General features: G+C 39.7%; 1 protein-coding gene across 1 annotated transcript; it reads left to right on the top strand.

Moving 5' to 3' along the window:
- The first annotated feature begins 19,295 nt into the window (after nt 1-19,295).
- On the top strand, nt 19,296-23,851 carry rpl30 (ribosomal protein L30). Its single transcript, XM_060942707.1, has 5 exons — nt 19,296-19,356; nt 19,474-19,520; nt 20,169-20,314; nt 23,198-23,328; nt 23,753-23,851. Exons 2-5 carry the CDS (start codon nt 19,500-19,502, stop codon nt 23,803-23,805), a joined length of 351 nt encoding a protein of 116 aa, XP_060798690.1. The 5' UTR covers nt 19,296-19,356; nt 19,474-19,499; the 3' UTR covers nt 23,806-23,851.
- The last annotated feature ends 720 nt before the right edge of the window (nt 23,852-24,571 follow it).

Raw genomic sequence — 24,571 nt, 5'->3', positions numbered from 1 at the left:
TGTTTATTAATTAATACACATTTTGAAAAATTATTTATTTCAAGGCCTCCCCCACTGCTTTCTGTCGCTCTGACTACGTCACAGTCACTGTTGCGCTGATTGGCCTATACGCACAGAGACCGTTTGAAAGACGGCGGGTTGTTCCACCCACACCCTTCGGAAATGTCTATGAGCGAGGCCAGACTAAATATTCACATTTAGTCTGGCTTGCCAGGCTAAGTGATACCGAGAAGGGGAAAAAAAAAAAAGTCGATCCAATGTGGCAACCCTGATGGTCATCTTGAGGCAACGTTTATATAAAAAGTTATTTACTTTTACACCACAGTTCTCTTGAATTCTCAAAGCTGATTGGTCAGTCTTAACTACTGTTCCATAACAGCAGCTCTGACTGTACTAGGCTGCAATTTAAACTGCAGGTTAATGCGCTCGCTCGTTCAAATGTGTCATTAGGGAAATAACAGCTCATTCACAGAGACTTGTATGGAGAAGACTAAGCCTAATAACAAAACCATGCTATTTAACAAACATACATGCAATATTGTTTGAGGCTTTTACTAAGGAGAAGTTTATTAAACATTTATGTAAGAAGTCTCCAGTATCAGCACTTTGCAACAGTTTTCCACCATAGGAAAGTCTTCAGGACTTTCTGGTTTCTTGGTAATATGACAAGCTATAACAGGTGATGACATTCATGCATCATTTGTCATCATTAGCAAAGTGTTGTAAAGAAGAAATAAAACACTGATGGGATATGATATCAGGATGGTAGCAGGAACTCCATATACTGTACATCAAGGTGTCGGCAGATTCACAAATAAGTCTCCTTGCTGAAAGCGTGAGTTAAAGTACATACAGCTATGATAGTTTAGTTGGCCTGCGTGTAGTGAAAGACATTTTCCAGGGTCTTCCATAATAAAGCTATGCTGTCTGTGAGCCTTAGAGTTTCTCGCAAGAGCCTGAATGAGAAAGACAGGAGTTAGGAATGGAAACAAGATCAGAAATAATGCATTTGGTTTGCCTTCAGAAATCTCCCTGACCCTGTGCTTCCTCTGCTCCAGTTTGCTCCGACTGGCCGGCTGCTGAAGCTCCAGCTTCTGAAGGATAAATGAAAAAGGACAGGTTTATACTGGTTTGCCACCAACTTCCTGTAACCGAATGCAAGACGTGTCCACTATCACTCTATAATAATGGTGTGTTACACCTAAAAGCATTATATTCCTCAAGGATGCACAGTACATAACCTACAGCATGTTAGCATAATCATTATTAGCAGAGTTTTGGAAATTGGGTCTTGTTAGAAGTCAAAAGCATGCCAGCACAGCTTTCAGACTCAGATCACATGTCAAAGTGACTCATTTCAGTGATGTTCTGTGAGTGATTCCACGCTTATGGGTACTGAAATGGGGACATGAACATTCACCTAAAACCATTTCTTTTTTTAACCATCAGGTCACAAAACATGTAATCTTTAATGAATGATATGTTAAAAGATAACTTTAATTTTCTGAGATGTAATAAAAACATTTATATGCCAAAGTCAAGCCTATGAGTTCCAAAATGATGTCTGTTACATTACTTCTGTTACAAATTAATTACAATCTAGCTCTATACCATGTTAATCTTATTGAATGTGCATGTTTATTCTACTACACATGTTTATTAATTATATTTGCTAAAACATCACCTTCCTATGTTTCAAAAAGTAATTCTACATTGTTAAAATTGAGAATATATATGTCCACAACACTTCTGTTACGTTCTGACTTTGGCATATAAATATGTTTTATTACATCTCAGAAAATTAAAGTTATCTTTTAACATATCATTCATTAAAGATTACATGTTTTGTGACCTGATGGTAAAAAAAAGAAATGGTTTTAGGTGAATTTTTAAAAATAAGTTCATGTCCCCATTTCAGTACCCATAAGCGTGGAATCACTCATATAACTTTGTTTTAGGTTTCTCAAGAAATCATAAACATTTGTTTGAACAGGTCAAATGCTTTTGGCCGTAACACATTTCAGCTTGTATGCCTAGTTAATCATAACTGTACGCAAACATTTGCATATCCTTAAAATTAAATGAAAATGGATAAAGCAATTTAATTAATTTCAAAATTTGTAAAAACAGTGTTGAGTGCGTTCGGTTTCACAATTGTTCCTTCTTTTCTCACAAGTAACCAGAGCATCAGTGCGTCAGGAGCTCACACGGCCATACCATGAGAAACCAGACTCGTTTATAACTAGGAAAATTGTTCATGAGAATAATTAGATCTTCCAAACAAAACAATTAGAATCAAAAGCCACTGAAAACTCAGGGAGGAGGAGCAATTTTTGTGAATTGTGGACGGACGGATGGACAGACGGACGCCACGTGATGGCAAAAGCTCACCAGCCTATGGCCGTGTGATCTAACAAAATGTTCAGATAGTACATGTTAAACTATAATTGAGAAGAAAAAAAAAAAAAAGTTTATATCTTTTCAATGTGTTTTCATTTGTATTGAAACAGAGAGGGCTCTAAATATTTAATATTGGCTGGCTTTGAGTGGTATATCAGATATATTCCATTCAGCTAGCATGATACTGAATGAGTCGAAGACGAGTTCAATATCATGCTAGCTGAATGGAATATATCTGATATACCACAAATAATAATAATAATAATGGCTTTTTTATTATACATACACATTCCTTTTGGGTGTTCAATGTGTCTCTTTCAAAATTCTCTCCAAATCTTCCGTATTTAACAAAATGAACCTGGCGGACATGTTTGTTTACAAACTATCACAGGTCACTCACTAGCACGGAAGTTTTACATCTCCGACATGTGATGTCATGTCTTGGCAACCATGCAATATCATAAACCATATTCAACGCTCATTCTCCATTGGGTAGAGTGGCATAATACATGTAGGATATGCGATAATGCTAACAATACTGCATGCTATCAAACCAAATGAATGAACCCGCTAAAAGGGAATAGAACATGTTTTTATTCCATCGAGAAAGGGTCCTGTGTATAATAATAATAATAATAATAATAATAATATCTAATATTTACATGCTCCCTCCCTTTGCCTCTAACTTATGTAATATCTGGATGTTATTTTGGATTTCTTCAGTTATAATATTAACCCTTTCCTCCTTTTATACTGTATCTGTTAAAACTCTGCCAAAATGTCATATACTGGCTTTTTCAAATCAGGCCAAAAGACCAAGAATGTTGTACTAAAACTTCCTTGTGTTTTTGATATTTTTGCTTCTTAGAATTATGTTTTGTACATACAGCAAATTGGGAACGAGAAGCCCATTTGCAGTCTTTTCTCCCACAGGGCATGGGAGATGCAAATTTTTGCGCTTGGATGAATGATACAGTAAAGTAATTCAGCGTTTACTAGCTATTGAAGTTGATCGTTTTATCACTTCCTGTCATGCTGTCTGGTTTGTTCATACATCCAAAGCACACATTTGCATTAGAGAACAAATCAGTATTTACATTTGTAATCTCTAGCATGCCAGAGAGCCAGGATTGTGTACACTGGCTTATGGAAACCTGTAGATAATTCATGTAGATATGAATTATGTCACCTATACAAGTTTCAAAATATATCTTAAAGCTAGAGGTTTCTTTTCTAAGGATATTAAATGTATGTGACTTGCTTTACATATGGAGATTTTTAACTGGCAGGTGTATTTGCATTAGCGTGAGCAGAGGACTGTTATGTACCTTGGTCTTCAGCTGGTGTTGGTTCGGTAGCAGTGCTTAGGGCGACGGACTCGGACTCCGTCTGGGACTCGGCCACTGGAGCATCACAGCTCACAGCAGCTGCTTCTGCAGCACACTCAATATCCAGATCCTTCTCTGCTTTTTCTACAGCCGTTCCTTTAAATATTGAGATTTAAAAAAAAAAAAAATTTAGACATTTATTTAAAATTATTTTTCCCCCAAAGTTTATGACATTTACTGTGGAAATGGTGGTGGTGGCAGCATGTTGTTTAAAAGTCCAGTACAGTTTTTAAATGGAAGTCAATCTCAATTCTAATTTTGATGAGTTTTATTTTACATTAAAAAAAAGTGTCCATCCTTAAATGCATTCAAGAATTTAAAAGAACAAAGAGCATTTGGGGCAGGAGGTTTTCGGAGTTTTTAAGTGGGGTGGCACGGTGGTGCAGTGGTTAGCACTGTCGCCTCATAGCAAAACGTTTCTGGGTTTGAACCTTTTGACCAGCTGGGGCCTTTCCATGTGGAGTTTACATGTTCTCTCCATGCCTGTGTGAGTTTCCTCCAGGTGCTCCGGTTTGTTCCCACAGTCCAACTACATGTGGATGAGGTCAGCTGGCTATTCTAAATTGCCCGTAGGCATGAATGTGCGTGTGAATGGTTGTTTGTCTCTGTGTTAGCCCTGTGATAGATTGGTGACCTGCCTAGGGTGTACATCGCCTCCTACCAAGAGTCAGCTGGCGCTGGCTCCAGCTCATCCGCAACCCAGATAGATAAGTGGTATAGATAATGGATGGACAAATGGATGGATCTTTTAAACGTACTCAATAAATAAAATCAAAGCGCACAGAAGCGTAATTGACTGGATTGTCATGGGGGTAGAAAAAAAAATATATATCAAGTACTTTGAAATGAATTGAAAAATTAAGAAGTATTCTTTTTCATATATACCCAGGCAAAGTAGAAAATACGAATGCTTTTCACTGCAGCAATACAGAGAGGTGGCTAAAGTTAAATACAAACAGGAAGCCAGTGAATTGGTAAAGCATGAATCAGGAAACATCAGGTGAAATTGTGAACTGTGACTTGTCTTTCCGGTTAATTTATTTCCACCTTCTCAATTTGGTATATACTGTACCTTGCACAAAATAAGAAAATGCATGGTTTTATATATGCGCAGTGTAGCAAGAGGCCTTTTAATACCCACTAACATTTTCCTAATTCATAACACACAGTGTGTTGATAGTTACTATAGCATACTTTGTTGGAGGTCTTTTTTGTTAATGATTAGAGGACATTGCAGGTTCCTGCTGATACATTAACTTCTAACTAAATCATAGACACCGTGCTGAGTGATTGCCATTTAATTTGAGAGGGGGGGGAAAAAAAAAAGGTATCTGATACACCTGAACTACAAACAAACATTTATGGTTAGATGAATCATGGCTGTCAGGAAAGGTCACAAAAATGATTCGAAGTCAAAATGTCTTAAATTTATTTCAGGCTGTATTATATAAATACGCCATTTTTTTAAAAATATCAACCTAGGCAGAAAAACTTTGTTATTTACACATTTTTAGGTACACAGGTTACGGCAGTACAAACCTGATGATGCAGTAGCATCACGCCTCACCTACCGTATGTTCATCTTATATCTACAATATTTGTACAAGAAATACCATACTGAAGCTGTGTTTTACTTCGACGGATGTTGAAGTATTGATTCTTATAACCAGATAACAAGCAAAGAGATTTTGAAAGCGCCAACAGGGAGGCCCTGAGAAGATGATGATGATAATCCTGCTTTTCAGCTGGAAGAGAAATTTTAATCCAAAGTAATATGATGTGCAACTCAGGCACAATGCAATTCAAATAATTTATTTGTGTGTTATTTTAGCAAAAAGGGTTCTTCAAGGTTTTGTGAAAGCTTACAGGTTTCTCTCAGGGACTCAGTAGTGGGTCTCAGTCAGTCAGTCTTGGTTAATAGAGAATTTAAAAAAAAACATTCTTGAAAGAAACAAACAGTGAAACCATGAAGGGTTTTGGGTTTGTTTGTTTGGGGTTTTGTGTGTGTCTGTCTCTGGGGGAACCTTATATAGAAATGTACAACAAAGTGCTTTTTAGGAAACTAAGAATGGCTTCCTAAAAACACTTTGTTGTACATTTCTATACAAGGTTCCCCCAGAGAGACACAAAAAAACCCAGCAATGAAATGTCTTAATAGAGTAAAGTTATTGTTATACTACTACTACTACTTTTTTTTTAAATCCAAAAGAATTAATGCAAACCTGATACTCCAGCCATTCACCAAGTCTATGCACAATGTGTGCATACAAGGACTGACTATAATCATTCACAAAGCTTAATAACTATTAACTCTTAATCCATAATAGAAAGCTTACAGGATATGGCCATGAGTAGGAGCTCAAACCTTTAAAAATGACAATAAATTAGTGTGTACTCAGGTTCTAAAATAAAACACTCACCATTTGTATTGGCTCCATTACATTCTGAGTTCACATGTGATGTGTCTTGCACTGCAGTGCGTGTGCTGGAGTTGCATCCCATCCTGCCTTCTTCACTCAGAAGCACACAGCACTCTGTAGGTGTGTATTAAATAGGAGTGATGTATCGCTTTTTGAATCGGCTCTTTGAAGTGAACTTGAAGAGTCGACTCACGTCGATGAGTCGTTTGTTGTTTTTCTTTTTAAACTCTTGCAGTGTAATTTAATCGAAATGAATCCGACTTGAAACACATTTTACCATCTTTCCCTGCTGACTGAATGTAGTGTAACAGCAGAAGAGACAGGTTATCGATATAATAACAATGCAGGGGATGTTTGCAGTGATTCGTTGATTTGTACAGCTTTTTAAAGAGATGTTATTAAATATTTTGTTCATTAGAAGGTCGCATAAGACTTTATGAAACGATTCCGGCTTTACTTAAGCAAATATTAAACAATAACTAGTCAAAGCGTTACAAAATCTGCCCGGTTTAGGCGTAAAATGGCAACTGGCTACTTGAGAGCCGAAGGAGTCGACTCTTATTATTGATCCGAGTCAAATTATCTGATTCACTGAACACAGCCTGACTTTGCATCACAAGTAAATAATGTCTTGAGCCTCTTCAACAGCCTCCTGTCCTTTTAGAGCACGTAGGCATGTGTATAGGATACAAACAGTGTTTTTAAAAAATAATAATAAAAAGTAAATAACTCTATAAAGATATATACTTCCCAGATGGACGTTTTGAAGTTTTGTTCAACAGAACTGTTATTAATTGAAGCCTCCAGCAGGGGGCGTAAGCTGCCGTGAATATAGCGACACCTGGAGGCGATTTCTAGAAAATACTGAGCATCACAGGATGATGGTTCTGACAGGTTCAGGATGGTTTTGATTGGACGCTTTTGGACCAGAGGAACTTTTTCATAGTAATTAGAACTGTTGGAGGAAAATTTCTTTCCCCCCCCCACCTCCAAATTTCTTTTTTCTATTTCTGGCGACTAAGAAAACCCTTAGCCTATAAAATATTAATCCACACTAACATGTTAGGTAAACATATTTTAAATTAAACAATCACTAACTTTGTCCACCAAATTGAATTCAGTCTTTAATAATGTACAATAAGTTTGCATGTTCTCCCCGTGTCCGCGTGGGTTTCCTCCGGGTGCTCCGGTTTCCCCCACAGTCCAAAGACATGCAGGTTAGGTTAACTGGTGACTCTAAATTGACCGTAGGTGTGAATGTGAGTGTGAATGGTTGTCTGTGTCTATGTGTCAGCCCTGTGATGACCTGGCGACTTGTCCAGGGTGTACCCCGCCTCTCACCCGTAGTCAGCTGGGATAGGCTCCAGCTTGCCTGCGACCCTGTAGGACAGGATAAAGCGGCTAGAGATAATGAGATGAGATGAGATAATGTACAATAAAGAGTTTATTATGGGAAAGTAATACTTCCGGGTCTCCCCCATTCTAGAAAAAAAGGAAAGCAAGTAAAGAAAGAAAAACTTTATTCATCACACACTTGTGAATTTCCTCTCTGCATTTAACCCATCTGAAGCAGTGAACACACACGTGAGCAATGAGCACACACACATACCCAGAGCAGTGGGCAGCCATGCTAACAGCGCCTGGGGAGCAGTTGGGAGTTAGGTGCCTCGCTCAAGGGCACCTCAGCCCAAGGCCGTCCCATATTAACCTAACCGCATGTCTTTGGATTGTGGGGGAAACCGGAGCACCCGGAGGAAACCCACACAGACACAACATGCAAACTCCACACAGAAAGGCCCCCACCGGCCGCTGGACTCAAACCCAGAACCTTCTTACTGTGAGGCGACAGTGCTAACCACTTACACCACCGTGCCGCCCTAATAATAAAAAAACACACACACACACATACAAGGGGAAACAGTCTTATCTCAGTTATCTAATTCGGTGGAAAAATGTTTTAAAATCTCACACAGTCTTTCTGCTTTTTCTCCTTTTACAAACTTTAAGGAAAAGACAACATAACATTTGGTATGATCTTGCAAAACAAACATGATGAACTCTTGAGTAATGTAATTCTATATCTGGCGAAGTTTATATAAGAATAGAATCCTAGAATCATCCCCCAAATTTGTTTCTTTCTTGAACGAATTAAAATTATACTTAAGATCCTTAAAGTTTGTAAAAGGAGCAAAAGCAGAAAGACTCACTCGCAAAACCCTGTGGCAGATAGATAGATAGATAGATAGATAGATAGATAGATAGATAGATAGATAGATAGATGTGCTTGAAAGTTTGTGGACCCTTTAGAATTTTCTATATTTCTGCATAAATGTGACCTAAAACATCATCAGATTTTCACACAAGTCCTAAAAGTAGATAAAGAGAACCCAGTTAAACAAATGAGACAAAAATATTATACTTGGTCATTTATTTATTGAGAAAAATGATCCAATATTACATATCTGTGAGTGGCAAAAGTATGTGAACCTTTGCTTTCAGTATCTGGTGTGACCCCCTTGTGCAGCAATAACTGCAACTAAACATTTCCGGTAACTGTTGATCAGTCCTGCACACCGGCTTGGAGGAATTTTAGCCCATTCCTCCGTACAGAACAGCTTCAACTCTGGGATGTTGGTGGGTTTCCTCACATGAACTGCTCGCTTCAGGTCCTTCCACAACATTTCAATTGGATTAAGATCAGGACTTTGACTTGGCCATTCCAAAACATTAACTTTATTCTTCTTTAACCATTCTTTGGTAAAACGACTTGTGTGCTTAGGGTCGTTGTCTTGCTGCATGACCCACCTTCTCTTGAGATTCGGTTCATGGACAGATGTCCTGCCATTTTCCTTTAGAATTTATTGGAATAATTCAGAATTCATTGTTCCACCAATGACATAGCCTAGTAAACTAGACCCACCCGCCTAGCGGCCAAAAATATTTTTTGCCTGCGAGTGGGTCTAGCCTCGCACCATATCAACAAAACACCCCGGGCATCAAATCGTGCCCGCCAATCACAACGCAAGGTTTTTGTTTGGATTCTTTGGGCGGGCTTTTGCAGGAGTGACGACAAAGCTGCGCGACGCTGGAGAAAGCACAGCAGGAAAGATGGCTACGGCTAGTGAACAGCGCACGTTTGACTCCGCTTTGGAATCAGTTTTAGAAGAATTAGACTTGGAGTTTTCGTTGAAACATGAGCAGGAAGAGGCTCTCCACTCATTCCTTTTCAAGAAGGACGTTTTCGCTGTTTTGCCGACCGGCTATGGCAAAAGTCTGATCTACCAGCTAGCTCCGCTCGTAGCCAAAAGGATGGGGCTAGTTTGTGCAGTACAAAGAATTAATAAACAGCTTTGAAACATTACTTTTTGATTGTTTCTTATTTTCCCGTTATTTTAAATTTAAGGGAAATTATTTCACCAAACACCACTAAATAAAAATAAAAACTCTCAAAAACAGTTTAAGCAAACCCTTGAAAAACACTTGAAAAAAATAAGTGTATGTTAAGTATGTGGTACAGACTCCAAACTAGTGGTCATTATCTCCAAACTTCTTAATATCTAGAACCTGTTTATTAATTAATACACATTTTGAAAAATTATTTATTTCAAGGCCTCCCCCACTGCTTTCTGTTGCTCTGACTATGTCACAGTCACTGTTGCGCTGATTGGTCAGAGCGTTGGCCTATACGCACAGAGACAGTTTGAAAGACAGCAGGTTGTTCCACCCCCACCCTTCGGAAATGTCTACGAGCGAGGCCAGACTAAATATTCACATTTAGTCTGGCTTGCCAGGCTACCAATGACAGCAAGCCGTCCTGGCCCAGATGCAGCAAAACAGGCCCAAACCATGATACTACCACCACCATGTTTCACAGATGGCATAAGGTTCTTGTGCATAAATGCAGTGTTTTCCTTTCTCCAAACATAACACTTCTCATTTAAATCAAAAAAAGTTATATTTTGGTCTCATGCATCCACAAAACATTTTTCCAATAGCCTTCTGGCTTGTCCACGTGATCTTTAGCAAACTGCAGACGAGCAGCGATGTTCCTTTTGGAGAGCAGTGGCTTTCTCCTTGCAACCCTGCCATGCAGACCATTGTTGTTCAGTGTTCTCCTGATGGTGGACTCATGAACATTAGCCAATGTGAGAGAGGCCTTCAGTTGCTTAGAAGTTACTCTGGGGTCCTTTGTGACCTCGCCGACTATTACACGACTTGCTCTTGGAGTGATCTTTGTTGGCCGACCACTCCTGGGGAGGGTAACAATGGTCTTGAATTTCCTCCATTTGTACACAGTCTGTCTGACTGTGGATTGGTGGAGTCCAAACTCTCTAGAGATAGTTTTGTAACCTTTTCCAGCCTGATGAGCATCAACAACGCTTTTTCTAAGGTCCTCAGAAATCTCCTTTGTTTGTGCCATGATACACTTCCACAAACATGTGTTGTGAAAATCAGACTTTGATAGATCCCTGTTCTTTAAATAAAACAGGGTGCCCACTCACACCTGACTGTCATCCCATTGATTGAAAACACCTGACTCTAATTTCACCTTCAAATTAACTGCTAATCCTAGAGGTTCACATACTTTTGCCACTCACAGATATGTAATACAGTGGGGCAAAAAAGTATTTAGTCAGCCACCAATTGTGCAAGTTCTCCCACTTAAAAAGATGAGAGAGACCTGTAATTTTCATCATAGGTACACCTCAACTATGAGAGACAGAATGGGGGGAAAGAATCCAGGAAATCACATTGTAGGATTTTTAATGAATTAATTGATAAATTCCTTGGTAAAATAAGTATTTGGTCACCTACAAACAAGCAAGATTTCTGGCTCTCACAGACCTGTAGCAACTTCTTTAAGAGGCTCCTCTGTCCTCCACTCGTTACCTGTATTAATGGCACCTGTTTGAACTCGTTATCAGTATAAAAGACACCTGTCCACAACCTCAAACAGTCACACTCCAAACTCCTCTATGGCCAAGACCAAAGAGCTGTCAAAGCACACCAGAAACAAAATTGTAGACCTGCACCAGGCTGGGAAGACTGAATCTGCAATAGGTAAGCAGCTTGGTGTGAAGAAATCAACTGTGGGAGCAATTATTAGAAAATGGAAGACATATAAGAGCACTGATAATCTTCCTCGATCTGGGGCTCCACGCAAGACCTCACCCCGTGGGGTCAAAATGATCACAAGAACAGTGAGCAAAAATCCCAGAACCACATGGGGGGACCTAGTGAATGACCTACAGAGAGCTGGGACCAAAGTAACAAAGGCTACCATCAGTAACACACTATGCCGCCAGGGACTCAAATCCTGCAGTGCCAGACATGTCCCCCTGCTTAAGCCAGTACATGTCCAGGCCCGTCTGAAGTTTGCTAGAGAGCTTTTGGATGATCCAGAAGAGGATTGGGAGAATGTCATATGGTCAGATGAAACCAAAATAGAACTTTTTGGTAAAAACTCAACTTGTTGTGTTTGGAGGAGAAAGAATGCTGAGTTGCATCCAAAGAACACCATACCTACTGTGAAGCATGGGGGTGGAAACATCATGCTTTGGGGCTGTTTTTCTGCAAAGGGACCAGGATGACTGAGCCGTGTAAAGGAAAGAATGAATGGGGCCATGTATCGTGAGATTTTTGAGTGAAAACCTCCTTCCATCAGCAAGGGCATTGAAGATGAAACGTGGCTGGGTCTTTCAGCATGACAATGATCCCAAACACACCACCCAGGCAATGAAGGAGTGGCTTCGTAAGAAGCATTTCAAGGTCCTGGAGTGGCCTAGCCAGTCTCCAGATCGCAACCCCATAGAAAATCTTTGGAGGGAGTTGAAAGTCTGTGTTGCCCAGCGACAGCCCCAAAACATCACTGCTCTAGAGGAGATCTGCATGGAGGAATGGGCCAAAATACCAGCAACAGTGTGTGAAAACCTTGTGAAGACTTACAGAAAACGTTTGACCTCTGTCATTGCCAACAAAAGTATATAACAAAGTATTGAGATGAACTTTTGTTATTGACCAAATACTTATTTTCCACCATAATTTGCAAATAAATTCTTTAAAAATCAGACAATGTAATTTTCTGGATTTTTTTTCTCATTTTGTCTCTCATAGTTGAAGTGTACCTATGATGAAAATTATAGGCCTCTCTCATCTTTTTAAGTGGGAGAACTTGCACAATTGGTGACTGACTAAATACTTTTTTGCCCCACTGTATTGGATCATTTCCCTCAATAAATAAATGACCAAGTATAATATTTTTGTCTCATTTGTTTAAGTGGGTTCTTTTTATCTACTTTTAGGACTTGTGTGAAAATCTGATGATGTTTTAGGTCATATTTATGCAGAAATATAGAAAATTCTAAAGGGTTCACAAACTTTCAAGCACGATAGATAGATAGATAGATAGATAGATAGATAGATAGATAGATAGATAGGAAAACACGGTGGGAGACTTTTTTTTCTACTATTAATTTTAATGTTATCCTGAATTATAACATTACGTAGGCTAATCTTAGGAAGGCTAGTGTTTACGTTGCTATGGATACAGTTCGAACCATAGAACCTAACAGACTATTTTTCGTGGAAGTAATAAAATCGTTTTAAAGTCAATAAAAAGAATTTTTAAATCGATATTTTGTGTATATTTATTGATTTCTTTCCTTAGAATTTAATATATAATGCACAACTCAGTTTGTGGTAAATATTATTATTATTATAGTTAAAAGGTCCCAAAAGATTCGACAGCTGCTGTTGTAGAGGATGTCAAATAGATCACTCTGCATTCATTTGTGTAATTAGTCTACATTTAATGAATTAAACTAGGTTTCCTAATACAATAATAATTAAAGCCGCTAGCGGCCTTGACGGGCCCTCGCACGTGTGGTTCTGCAACCCAGGACATTCCGCCACCCAACAAAACAGTCACATGTCATATATTCATCAAATGTTCAAAGGTGATGTGCATGTTGCAAATGCCATGACTGCTTGATGGATGAGAGATAGACAGACAAAGACTGTAAGTGTGTGTGTGTGTTTCTGTGGTGTGAAAATGTACATTTATATACGTACAAAACTATACATGTGTCTCCTCCTTATCTCTATCTCACACTGTAATCTTAAGTCATCTTAGCTTTCCTGTGTCTGCAGTGTGTGTGTGTGTACATGCAGAGTTTTCATATGTCTGCAACAAAATGCACAATGATGGCAGGTCACTATTATTGTGTGTGTGTGTGTGTGTGTGTGTGTGTGTGTGTGTGTGTGTGTGTGTGTCTGTCTGTTTGTCAGAGGGAGAGAGAGAGAGAGAGAAAGTGTGTGTGTGAGAGTGTGCTCATAGATGTTGTGTGTGCATGTGAGTGCATACTTGTGTGTGTATGCATAAATATGCATATGACTGTGTGTGTATGAGTGTGCACAGAATTGTATATGTTACCCATTCTCGTGAGTATTCATGTGTGTATATGATTGCAACTGTGTGTGTGTGCGTGCCACATGTATATGAGTGTGAGTGTGTTGGTGGCGCTATGTCAGGCATGTCATAGATCAAGCCGTCAAAGCATTGAAAATCTTTGGCACATTTCCTGCTTGGCCAGATGGTGATACTGTGCTTGGCATGTGAATTAGACGTGTCAATATCATCAGTAGCTTTCGGTCTACTAAACAAAAATAATTAGGTGTCGGGGAATATTCTTTTTATGACCTACACTTGATTGACTTTATGATCCTGCAAAGCATTTTAGGGTCCGTCATTTATATCAAAAATCAAAAATCCCAAAGGGATATCAAAAATCCCTTCGCAATTTCTTGGCATCATGTTTGCCAAGTTTGACATGAATCTGATGACCCGTCTAGGAGGAGTATGTTATAAATGATCATGTGTCCAAACGCATATAAGCCCAATTACCTCACTTCCTGTTGGGCGTGACATCATCCAAAGGGTAGAACTTCAAAGTTCTACCCATTCATTTCAATGGGAAATGGAAAAAGGGGCGCTATGAGGTCCCTGGGCCATACCTGGGGCCAAGCGTCTGTGGCTGAGAAGCGGTTACAGTGACTGATGTGTGTATCAAATTTCATGAGTTTTCGTGTATGGGAAATGCCTCAAAAAAAGCCAAGCGCGACAGAATAATAATAATAATAATAATAATAATGGTGGCACGGTGGTGTAGTGGTTAGCGCTGTCGCCTCACAGCAAGAAGGTCCTGGGTTCGAGCCCCGGGGCCGGCGAGGGCCTTTCTGTGTGGAGTTTGCATGTTCTCCCCGTGTCCGCGTGGGTTTCCTCCGGGTGCTCCGGTTTCCCCCACAGTCCAAAGACATGCAGGTTAGGTTAACTGGTGACTCTAAATTGACCGTAGGTGTGAATGTGAGTGTGAATGGTTGTCTGTGTCTATGTGTCAGCCCTGTGATGACCTGGCGACTTGTCCAGGGTGTACCCCGCCTTTCACTCGTAGTCAGCTGGGATAGGCTCCAGCTTGCCTGCGACCCTGTAGAACAGGATAAAGCGGCTAGAGATAATGAATGAATGAATGAATGAATGAATGAATGAATAATAATAATCCTTCGAAAAACAATAGGGTCTTCGCACCGAACGGTGCTCGGGCCCTAATAATAATGATGGATCTAGCGCCGTCATTAGGTTGCAGGAAGTATACAGGGTCTCTGCACATTTCTGACCAGCTAAAATAATACTTTTTAAGACCATTTTAAGACCACTGAGTATAAAAAATAAGACCACTACCGCGGAACAAATACGTACAGTAAAAAAAAAAAAAAAAAGCACACTCTAGGTTAAGTTCAAAGCATTTTTTTTATAAAAAATGTGCATCTTCAGTTTACAAAACAGAACATTAGCTGCCTTCTCGATATTTTAATAGTAGGGTACTGCTGTAAACAAACAGTGAGGAAACAAATTGATCTTCAGTTAACAAAACAGAACATTAACTGCTTTCTCAATATTTTAATAGTAGGGTACTGCCATGAACATAAACAGTGAGGAAACAAGGAAGTTTGACTACTGATCGAACTGCCTCTGGGGACTGTTGTTGCCCGACTAGCAGCATAGCGCATATGCTTTTCCCCTTTCGAGTGAGCGTCAAGGGCTTTACAGCCCATTGTTGTTAACTTGATGTCTTTCCGACATACCTTACATCTCGCTTCATATTCTGAAGTTGCTGTTGTTAGCCAACTTTTGTATTTTGGCTCCTCAAGCCACTTGTTACTAAACTTACACTTCCCCATCTCTGTTCATGTTCAAGTTCAACCACTTCTTCCTCGTCTGCTCTACTCTCAATGGTTCTACTACCAGTGTTGGGCACGTTACTTTCAAAAAGTAATTAGTTATAGTTACTTTTCCCAAAAAGTAACTGAGTTAGTAACGGAGTTACTTTGTCATAAAAGTAACTAATTACCAGAGAAAGTAATTATTCCGTTACATTTTGTTCCCCCTCAAAAAAAAATCAAATTCAATTAGTGTAATCATAATAAAAGTGAATGTTAAATGTGTTTAATGACTGAAATGGACACTTAACAGAACCAATTAGTAATGTTATCTACACTATATTAATATTTTTGTGTGACAATGTGAGATAAGACATCTATCAAATGTAATATATTTCTGTAGTTATTAAAATTGTTACTAATTACTGGCCACTGACGAGGACAAACGCTTTGTTCCTCGACATAATGTGCATTGCACGTAAACACTCTTGCCTTTTATTTCAAGTAATGAAAAGTAATGGCTGTATTTCCAGTGTGAAAGCGCAGTGCTGGGCTGACCGCTCGCCATCGCTGGCTCTTCCGATTGAAAGAGCGCGCAGTAGTGCAGTAGGCGTGGCCTACCTACGTATGTTGTCCAAATCTACTCTGATTGGCTTACTGTGCCGTTGTCTCGTGTCTCCCCGCCCCACACGAAAGCAGAGTAAAGAAAGGCTGAACGAGCAGCGTGCCAGATGAGAACAGCTTTAATAAAGTAACGCATAGTATTTTATTGTAAGTAACGGGAACGGCGTTATAACGATGTAAAAAGTAATTAGTTAGATTACTCGTTACTAAAAAAAAGTAACGCCGTTAATTTCTAACGCCGTTATTCCCATCACTGTCTACTACATGGATAAAAGAACACACTGCCCCCAGTGGCGTGGTTCCTGCGCTATTAGAACTAGTGCTAGACACACAACGGCTCTTGTGCTACTTGTTCAGCATCTTGATAACAAACGACGCTGGTTGAATAAATAACGTTAGCGCGGGAAAAAAAATCCAGACATATGTTTTTTTTTTCATTTACCGTAGGCTACCCGGATGAAATTTAATACCTCCCATGTGAAATTTAATACCATAGCTCAAAAAATAGCGAAATATAATGCTTTTTAAGACCTTAAAAAACACATATTAAAAATAAGACTTTTTAAGACTTTTTAAGGATCCGCGGAGACCCTGGTATAGAATAGGTAGTCAATGCGCCGTTTACACATACCCGGGTATTTTTAAAAACGCATGTTTTCTAAACTCCGTTTTCCAAAATAACTTCGTGCACACAGCTGCGTTTTTTTTAATTACGTTTATATTGATCCGCATAAATACGCTGTCAAGAGCTGTTAAACTCTCTCTCTCTCTCATATATATATATATATATATATATATATATATATATATATATACACACACTCTCTCTCCCTCCCTCATACACACACTCTTCCTCTCCCTCACACACACACTTTCTCTCTGTCTCTCACCCCCTCTCTCCGGCCAGGACCCGGAAGTGACAGTGCTGCCCTAAACTGTGTTAAATGGAACAGGGGGTCGGGCCTTTTCTCCTCGTTTGTCGTTTTTGTTTGATATTTCAAAAGTATTGTATGAACATTTTGGCACAAAATTGATTCCATAGTTCACCGGAATAATCTAACGAGGAGGAAAGGCCCGACCCCCTGTTCCATTTAACACAGTTTAGGGCAGCACTGTCACTTCCGGGTCCTGGCCGGAGAGAGGGGGTGAGAGACAGAGAGAAAGTGTGTGTGTGAGGGAGAGGAGTGTATGTATATATATGAGAGAGAAAGCAAACAGGCGAATATAGCTCTTAATAACAGAAATGCTGCTACTCTGAGTGTTTCCATGCTTGTCATATGCACAATGGTCGCTCTTTTGTGGCGCGAAGATTGCCTAAAACTCCAGTTTGGTCTCTTTACACACAAACGCAAAACGGAGTTTTCAAAAAATCTCCACTTTTGCCGGGGTTTTTAGAAAGAATCGTTTTCAGAGGAAAAAACTCCGTTTGTATATAAACGAAAGGCACAAACGAAGGCGAAGGTCTGCGTTTTTAAAAATACCCGGGTACACACATGTCAGCCTTTGGTCAATCAAACCTGTATAACCAACCTCCAAAATCCGTATTTCCCTTATAAAATCCGTATAAGATGCAAATTAAAATAATTTACCTAAAATTTGAATGATAATTAACAATGATATATCCAAGTTACTTTTTATTCAATATTAATAACAATAAACCTTCAGAATGAATACAAAGCTCCAATGTTTGACAAAAACACAAAGTGTCACTCTAATGTTCTGAATTGTACTCCATGACAGCTTTTTTAGCACTCTGCACCAATACCTCACTAGGCTGCATGTCACAGCAAGTGCCTGTGTTGATCTTGCCGGAGTGCCCATTCAGAATCTTTTCAGTCGCTAGTGAAAGTCACTCAGGTGGAAATACGCTTTTCAAACAAAATGTTACTTCCCGGTTGGCGGGATTCTCGCAATGCGGTGTGCGCATGATCAGAAGTGGAACGAAGTCTCGCTACCACAAGATAACGCGCGATTTCATAAGACTCTTTACTGGCTGTCTGTGCTTTCTGTGGTGTACAGTACGTTTGTAAATGTTATGCGCTCTTTTATCATCATGGGAATTGATTATAGCTCTAAATAAATCTTAAAAGTTTTTTTAAAGAATCCGTATAACTTTATTTGTACGCCCGTATACTACGTTTATTGAATCAAATCCGTATAAAATACAGACATTCTGTATAAGTTGACATGTATGCGGGCATGTGTAAACGGCGCCTAAATATCTCATGTCTTGTAAAACACTACGGAAGCCGAGAGAGGCCCTTCATATAATCCTTTTTTTTAATTCGCCTTGTTATCCCGAGATAGCGACATAATTAATTCAGGATCTCGAGAAAACAACACAACTAATTCGGGATCTCGAGAAAACAAAACGGTTATTTCGAGATCTCGGGAAAGCAAAACGATTATTTCGTGATCTCGAGAAAACAAAACAATTATTCCGTGATCTCGAGAAAACAAAACAATTATTCCGTGATCTCGAGTAAACAGCTGAGAAATGGTTCATTCAGGTGCGCCAAGAGACTTGTGACATGCTGACTTTGGGGCTATTTCTCATTCTGTACAGACGCAACTTTGGTCATTAGAATGTCTGGAATAATCGATCACCTAATAAGGCAATATTTTGATCAGGGGTTGACACAGGGAGAGATTGCATTAAGTCTTTTAATAAGGGATAATTTCAAAATTAGTCTGCGGCACCTCCGCAGAAGACTGGCCCGGCTTCGTCTCTACCAATGGAGATACAGTGATCCAGCTGAGATCATGAAATAACGGTTTTGTTTTCTCGAGATCTCGAATTAACGGTTTTGTTTTCTCGAGATCTCGAATTAACGGTTTTGTTTTCTCGAGATCTCGAATTAGTTGTGTTTCCTCGAGATCCTGAATTAACCTCCTAAGACCCAAGCTGTTTTTTTTACATGCATTTTTTATTTCTTTTTGCTATTTGGGCTTATTAGAACCTGATTAGAATAAAAACTAAGCATCATCTTTGATAAGATGTACTTTTAGAGAAAAAGTATGTCCACATATGTGGATTCTTGTTCTGAATTTCTAAAAAGTGCTGTCCACGTATGTGACCGCTAGGCCCTAGGAGGTTAATTATGTCGTTATCTCGGGATAACAAGGCGAATACAAAAAGATTAGTGCACTACATAGGACGCCAGAGGCTTTTACTCTACACAGTGCACTAACCGGAGTGAGTCATTTGGAATTCGACCGTATTCTCGCGATGATTGTGCGTGGTTTACGAGCGCGGTGCACTCTGGGTAATCCTTTCTCTACGAGGCCATCTTGGAGCTAACCAGGCAGTAAGTCAGGCTCTACTTCAAATTGAAGAAATAATCCATTTTGAAACGCGTCTTGTAAATATTTTTTGTCATGTTTCGAAAAAGAAAGCGTTTATTTGTGATATTTTTTGTCAACAGGTCGCCCGGAACGGACTGGAGTTAAAATGGTGGCCGCAAAGAAGACGGTGAGTGTGTGTGTGTGAGAGAGAGCCGCTTCACTGCTGCTGCATGGCGCCTGGTTTCACGTGGAAGTGACACACCGAGGCCTCGAGCTTTATTCACAGCGTTTAAAACTTCATTAGTGTTGTTATAATCTCTAGGAGGATGAGTGAGACATGAAAATACGTTTATTTTGCGATGAAGTTTAAACTTGGTGTAATTAAGTGTTGAACACATTAGTAAGCTAACTAGCATGCTAACAGCCTGATGACAGGTTTAATCACTAAACAACCTGGGGTTGTATTCCAATACATGTCAAGATGAATAACGTGTACATTTATAAAGCCATATTTCCGTTTTAATTAGTGAGTCAGTGGTGTGGGGTGGGGGGGGGTACAGACTAACTTGCCAGGGTTTGTGATCAGATTAATCTTTATTAGATGGGTAATCATATTGAATAAACCTCCACAGCACAGGTTTCCAACCCTGGTCCTACACATTTTAGTTTTTTCCCTACTCCAACACTTAATCCAGCTGAATCAGTAAGCCTTCCTGAGTTGAATTTGCTTTGATTAAGGAAATATACAGGACCAGGGTTTGGGAATCTGGTTTACTGAATGAGGGTGTGTGCGCACAGTCATCGTCATAATGTGCCCTTTTAATTCCCCCACCAGAAAAAGTCCTTGGAGTCCATCAACTCCAGACTGCAGCTGGTGATGAAGAGTGGTAAATATGTCCTGGGATACAAACAGTCACAGAAGATGATTCGTCAGGGCAAAGCCAAGCTGGTCATCCTGGCCAACAACTGCCCTGCTCTAAGGTATCTACACACATCAGACATATACCCCTTTTCCACCAAATCAGTTCCAGGGCTGGTTCGGGGCTGGTTCTGGTTCACAACTCGTTCAACTTGCGAGCCAGCTGAGAACCAGTTTGCTTTTCCATAGCGTGCGGTGCTAAGGGAAGCCACGTCATTACGTCACTGTATACGTCAGTTACCTCACTGTATACGTCAGTTACGTCGCTACGTTTGCATAAACCTTGGCACGAATATCGAAGCAAAAACATGGAAGAAGCAGCAATAATAATGGATGACTTTGCATTTGTACAGCTGCTGCTTCTCGTCGCTTAAAAATGGCGATCTTTCGCAGTCTTGTTATTGTTGTTGGTCTTAACAACTCGTAAGCAGTTCTTTCCTCTGGCCCAGCAGAGAGTTTGTGCTAGCCTGGAACCGGTTTTTCTGGCCCCAGAGCCAGTTCTTTGTCAGTGGAAACAGAAAATCCGGTTCCAAACTAAGTACTGGCCCCGAACCAGCCCTGGAACTGCTTTGGTGGAAAAGTGGCAATAGAGGGGTGTTTTGTTTTTTGGTTTCCTCCCCTCCCTGTAAATTAGAGGTTGCAATATAGACCTATATTGTGTGATCTGTATTAGCATCGGTGTTGTAGTCAAGTCACAAAACCTCGAGTCCAGTCTTGAGTCCCTGGTGTTCAAGTCAGTCATTTAAAAAAAAAAATTTCCATGTTGAGTCCGAGAACAAGACTCCAACTGCACCACTTGACGGTGGCTGTTTTCGCCCCATTAATGTTAATTTGTTTCTGAACATGATGTATGAACAGGTAAATGTTCAATCTCTTTGTCAAGGAGTGTAAAGTATTCTGTCATAGATGGTTTGGAGACAGATGTAAGTGCAGAAGGTGTTTTATTAATATAAGTGAAGACAGGTAAATGATCCAGAACGGCAGGCAACCTCATGAAACGGGCAATAGGTCAAGGGAGGCACAAACGGGCTATTGTAGACTCTGCAGAAACAAAGACGAGAAACAGGAAATCGGGGATCAGGAAACAAAATAAGGCTTGGTAATGTGTCAGCAATGCAACTCAATACTTTGCAAAGTGTGTGTGTGTGTGTGTTCAGTTTTTATACAGGCGCGTTGATTGCACCTTAATCCTGTGCAGGTGCGAGTCGTTTACGGCATGTGCGCTGTCCGAAGCGTGCCTGAGAGTCTATCTGATGCATGTGCCAAGGCGCGACACTCTTGTGCAATATTGGTACAAAAATTAATGTAGATATAAATATTTTGTGCCAAATTATGGTACATTACAAAAAATAAAGAAATCGGAGTCCTCGTCTCCAGTTTACGAGTCCGAATGCAAGTCCAAGTCAAGTCGCAAGTACTTAAAATTAGTGCGCGTGTTGGACTCGAGTAATACAAGCCTGATTAGCATGTCTCCACATGTGCGTCTCTTTCACACAGTGTGCACTTCAGATCAGCACCACATTGTAGTCATATGAATGGTTCCTACGCCACTCTTCAGATGACTAACTGGCACAACAGTCTTAAAACATCACATGTGAAACCATAACCTAAATATTAATAGACCCGAATTAAAGTGTACATGGCCAGAGTCATCAATGTATTTTTATGATACACCTGGTGAGCGTATCCAGGGTTTGGGTGAAGTTTCTGTACAGACAATCATGAACACGGAATGCACATATCCGAAGCATTTCTGACACTGAATTTGTCTATTTGTGGCTTAAAGGAGTTAAATCTGTTTTCTCAGACTGAAACAGTGATTTAAAAAAAAAAAAGTAATAGATGTGCAGGATAGGAACTTATGCTCAGACATGTATCAGGATACTAGTCTGGGTATGACTTGGTTTGGGTTGTCCTCTGTCTTAAATAATTCAGTTTATGATTGGGTTTAATAAATGAAAGCCAGGACTAAAGATCAGATGTGAGACTTGGACCAGCCCTGTGTCCGAAATCGCTCCTTACTCGCTATATAGGGCACTGTATAGTGGGGACGCCATTTTATAGTGCTGTCCGAAATCTTAGTGAGGATTATTTACACCCTGTATAGTGCACTCAAAGTATCCCACAATGCATCACGAAAAGTAGTGTACAACGATGGTCACTAACCAAGCAATATATCCCATCATGCATTGCGGTCACGCTGAAAGAAATCAAATTAAAAGTCTCAAATTTGGTTTAATAAAAGGCAGTGGCAAAGAAGAAAGTATTCAGCCTTGATTTAAAAGAACTGAAAGGTGTAGGTACTTTGTATTGATTAATGCGGGAAATACGCTCAGTATAATATGGATTTATCACCAAAATACATGCCTGTATTTTGAAAACCCACCAGCCGACTGATCTGGCACGTTTTAATTGTGCGACAGTAATGACAAATACTAGCTAGTGAACAAAAGCATTTTTTCATTTTACCAATGCGCTCACTATATAGTCCTATATAGTAGTTCCCTATGTAGGGAGTAGTGAACGAGTGAGCAATTTCAGACACAGGGCAGGTGTTGGTGTCACCACCAGGTTTCACATCAGAGTCTTTTTGTTCATGCAGCGATAGGTTTATATACACTCCTGAGTTTGAAGATGGCTTTGAAAAGTTAACTTTTTTTTTTTTTTTACAGCAACAATAAACAGACGCTCTGGAATTTGTGGCATGTGATTTGATGTTGGAATAAAGTAACGCTATACAATGAATTTTAGGATGAAACGCTGGATAGTTTTTGAAGTTTGAATAAGAGATTTTGTTTGAGTCTCGTTTCTAACTATCGCTTGGTTGAGAAATTAATTGTATTTTATAGATTGTTGTACGTGTGTGGAATAAGTAGCTGTAGGCAATGTAGCCCCGGAGTTCAGTGTGAGTTTGGAGTTGAGATTAACTGTTTTTTTCCTTATAGGAAATCAGAAATTGAGTACTACGCCATGTTGGCCAAGACTGGTGTCCACCACTACAGTGGAAACAACATTGAGCTCGGCACAGCTTGTGGTAAATACTACAGGGTGTGCACACTGGCAATCATTGACCCTGGTATGTAAATGTCACCTCATACACAGTAATCTGAAACGTTTTAAGCAACACTTACAGTTTAGTACAGTAATTTTGTAGTGTGTCTGTCTAAACCACTCACTATTTGTCATAATTTTCACTGGTCATTAGAAAAACTAAGTGGTATTTGCTTTTGGGTAATGTACATTTGTGATTGAATTAAAGTTCAAAGATTTAACTAAGTTTTGGGGAAGCCATGGCCTAATGGTTAGAGAAGCAGCTTTGGGACCAAAAGGTCACCAATTAAATTCCCTGGACCAGCAGGAATGGCTGAAGTGCCCTTGAGCAAGGCACCTAACCCCAACTGCTCCCCAAGCTGCTCTGGGTATGTTGTACGTCGCTCTGGATAAGAGTGTCTGCTAAATGCCGTTAATGTAATGTTTTGATCTGCATCTTCTCTTCGCAGGCGATTCAGATATCATCAGGAGCATGCCGGACCAACAGCAGGGCGAGAAGTAGAGCCATTTTTCCTGAAAGTTGTTATAAATAAATATGGTGAAAACGATCATGGTGTTTGTTTGCCCTCATTGTCTGCAGATAGTTAATGATTCTTCCATGGGTGCTTTAATTTCTTTAAATGACCTCTCGTCACTTCTTGGTTCCTCATACTGAAGGAAAAATGTAGTTTCCAAGTGAGACATCATTGCACCAAAGTGTCACACAAAAGTGAGTTCTCTTATTGAGGACATTGGGGTTAATAAAACTGAATATAGCCTTATTAAAATAACACCTCTACGTTTTCATGGATCTTGTTATTCACCTCCTGCATGGTTGTGTGGGGTTTTATTTTAAGATTGCTGATTCACAGCTTGAGTGAGGTAGAATGGGGATGAGGGCTGTGCCCTGTGTGTACAGTGCCTTGAGAAAGTATTCCTACCCCTTGATCTTTTTCACATTTTTCCACCTTACAACCATGAACTTAAGTTTTTTATTGAGATTTTGTGATAGACCAACACAGAGTAGCACATAATTGTGAAGTGAAATGAAAAGGATAAATGGTCTTCAAAATTTCAAACAAAAATCTGAAAAATGTGGTGTGCATTAGTATTCAGCCCCCTGTACTCTGATACCTCTAAATACAATCCAGTGCAATCAATTGCCTTCAGAAGTCATCTAATTAGTTAATAGAGTCCTACTGTGTGTAATTTACTCTCAGCATAAATACACTTGTTCTGTGAAGGCCTCAGTGGTTTGTTAGAGAACACTGAAGAACAAACAGCATCAT

This window comes from Neoarius graeffei, chromosome 16 (genome assembly GCF_027579695.1).
Source record: "Neoarius graeffei isolate fNeoGra1 chromosome 16, fNeoGra1.pri, whole genome shotgun sequence".
In the NCBI taxonomy this organism is placed as follows: domain Eukaryota; kingdom Metazoa; phylum Chordata; class Actinopteri; order Siluriformes; family Ariidae; genus Neoarius; species Neoarius graeffei.
Note: the sequence above shows the minus strand (reverse complement) of the source record. Positions and strands in the feature narration are given on the sequence as shown.

Coding starts and splice junctions, on each gene's coding strand:
- rpl30 (XM_060942707.1), top strand. CDS start 19,500: ATGGTGGCCGCAAAGAAGACG. Junction 19,521..20,168: donor TGGTGGCCGCAAAGAAGACG/GTGAGTGTGTGT, acceptor TTCCCCCACCAG/AAAAAGTCCTTGGAGTCCAT. Junction 20,315..23,197: donor AACAACTGCCCTGCTCTAAG/GTATCTACACAC, acceptor TTTTCCTTATAG/GAAATCAGAAATTGAGTACT.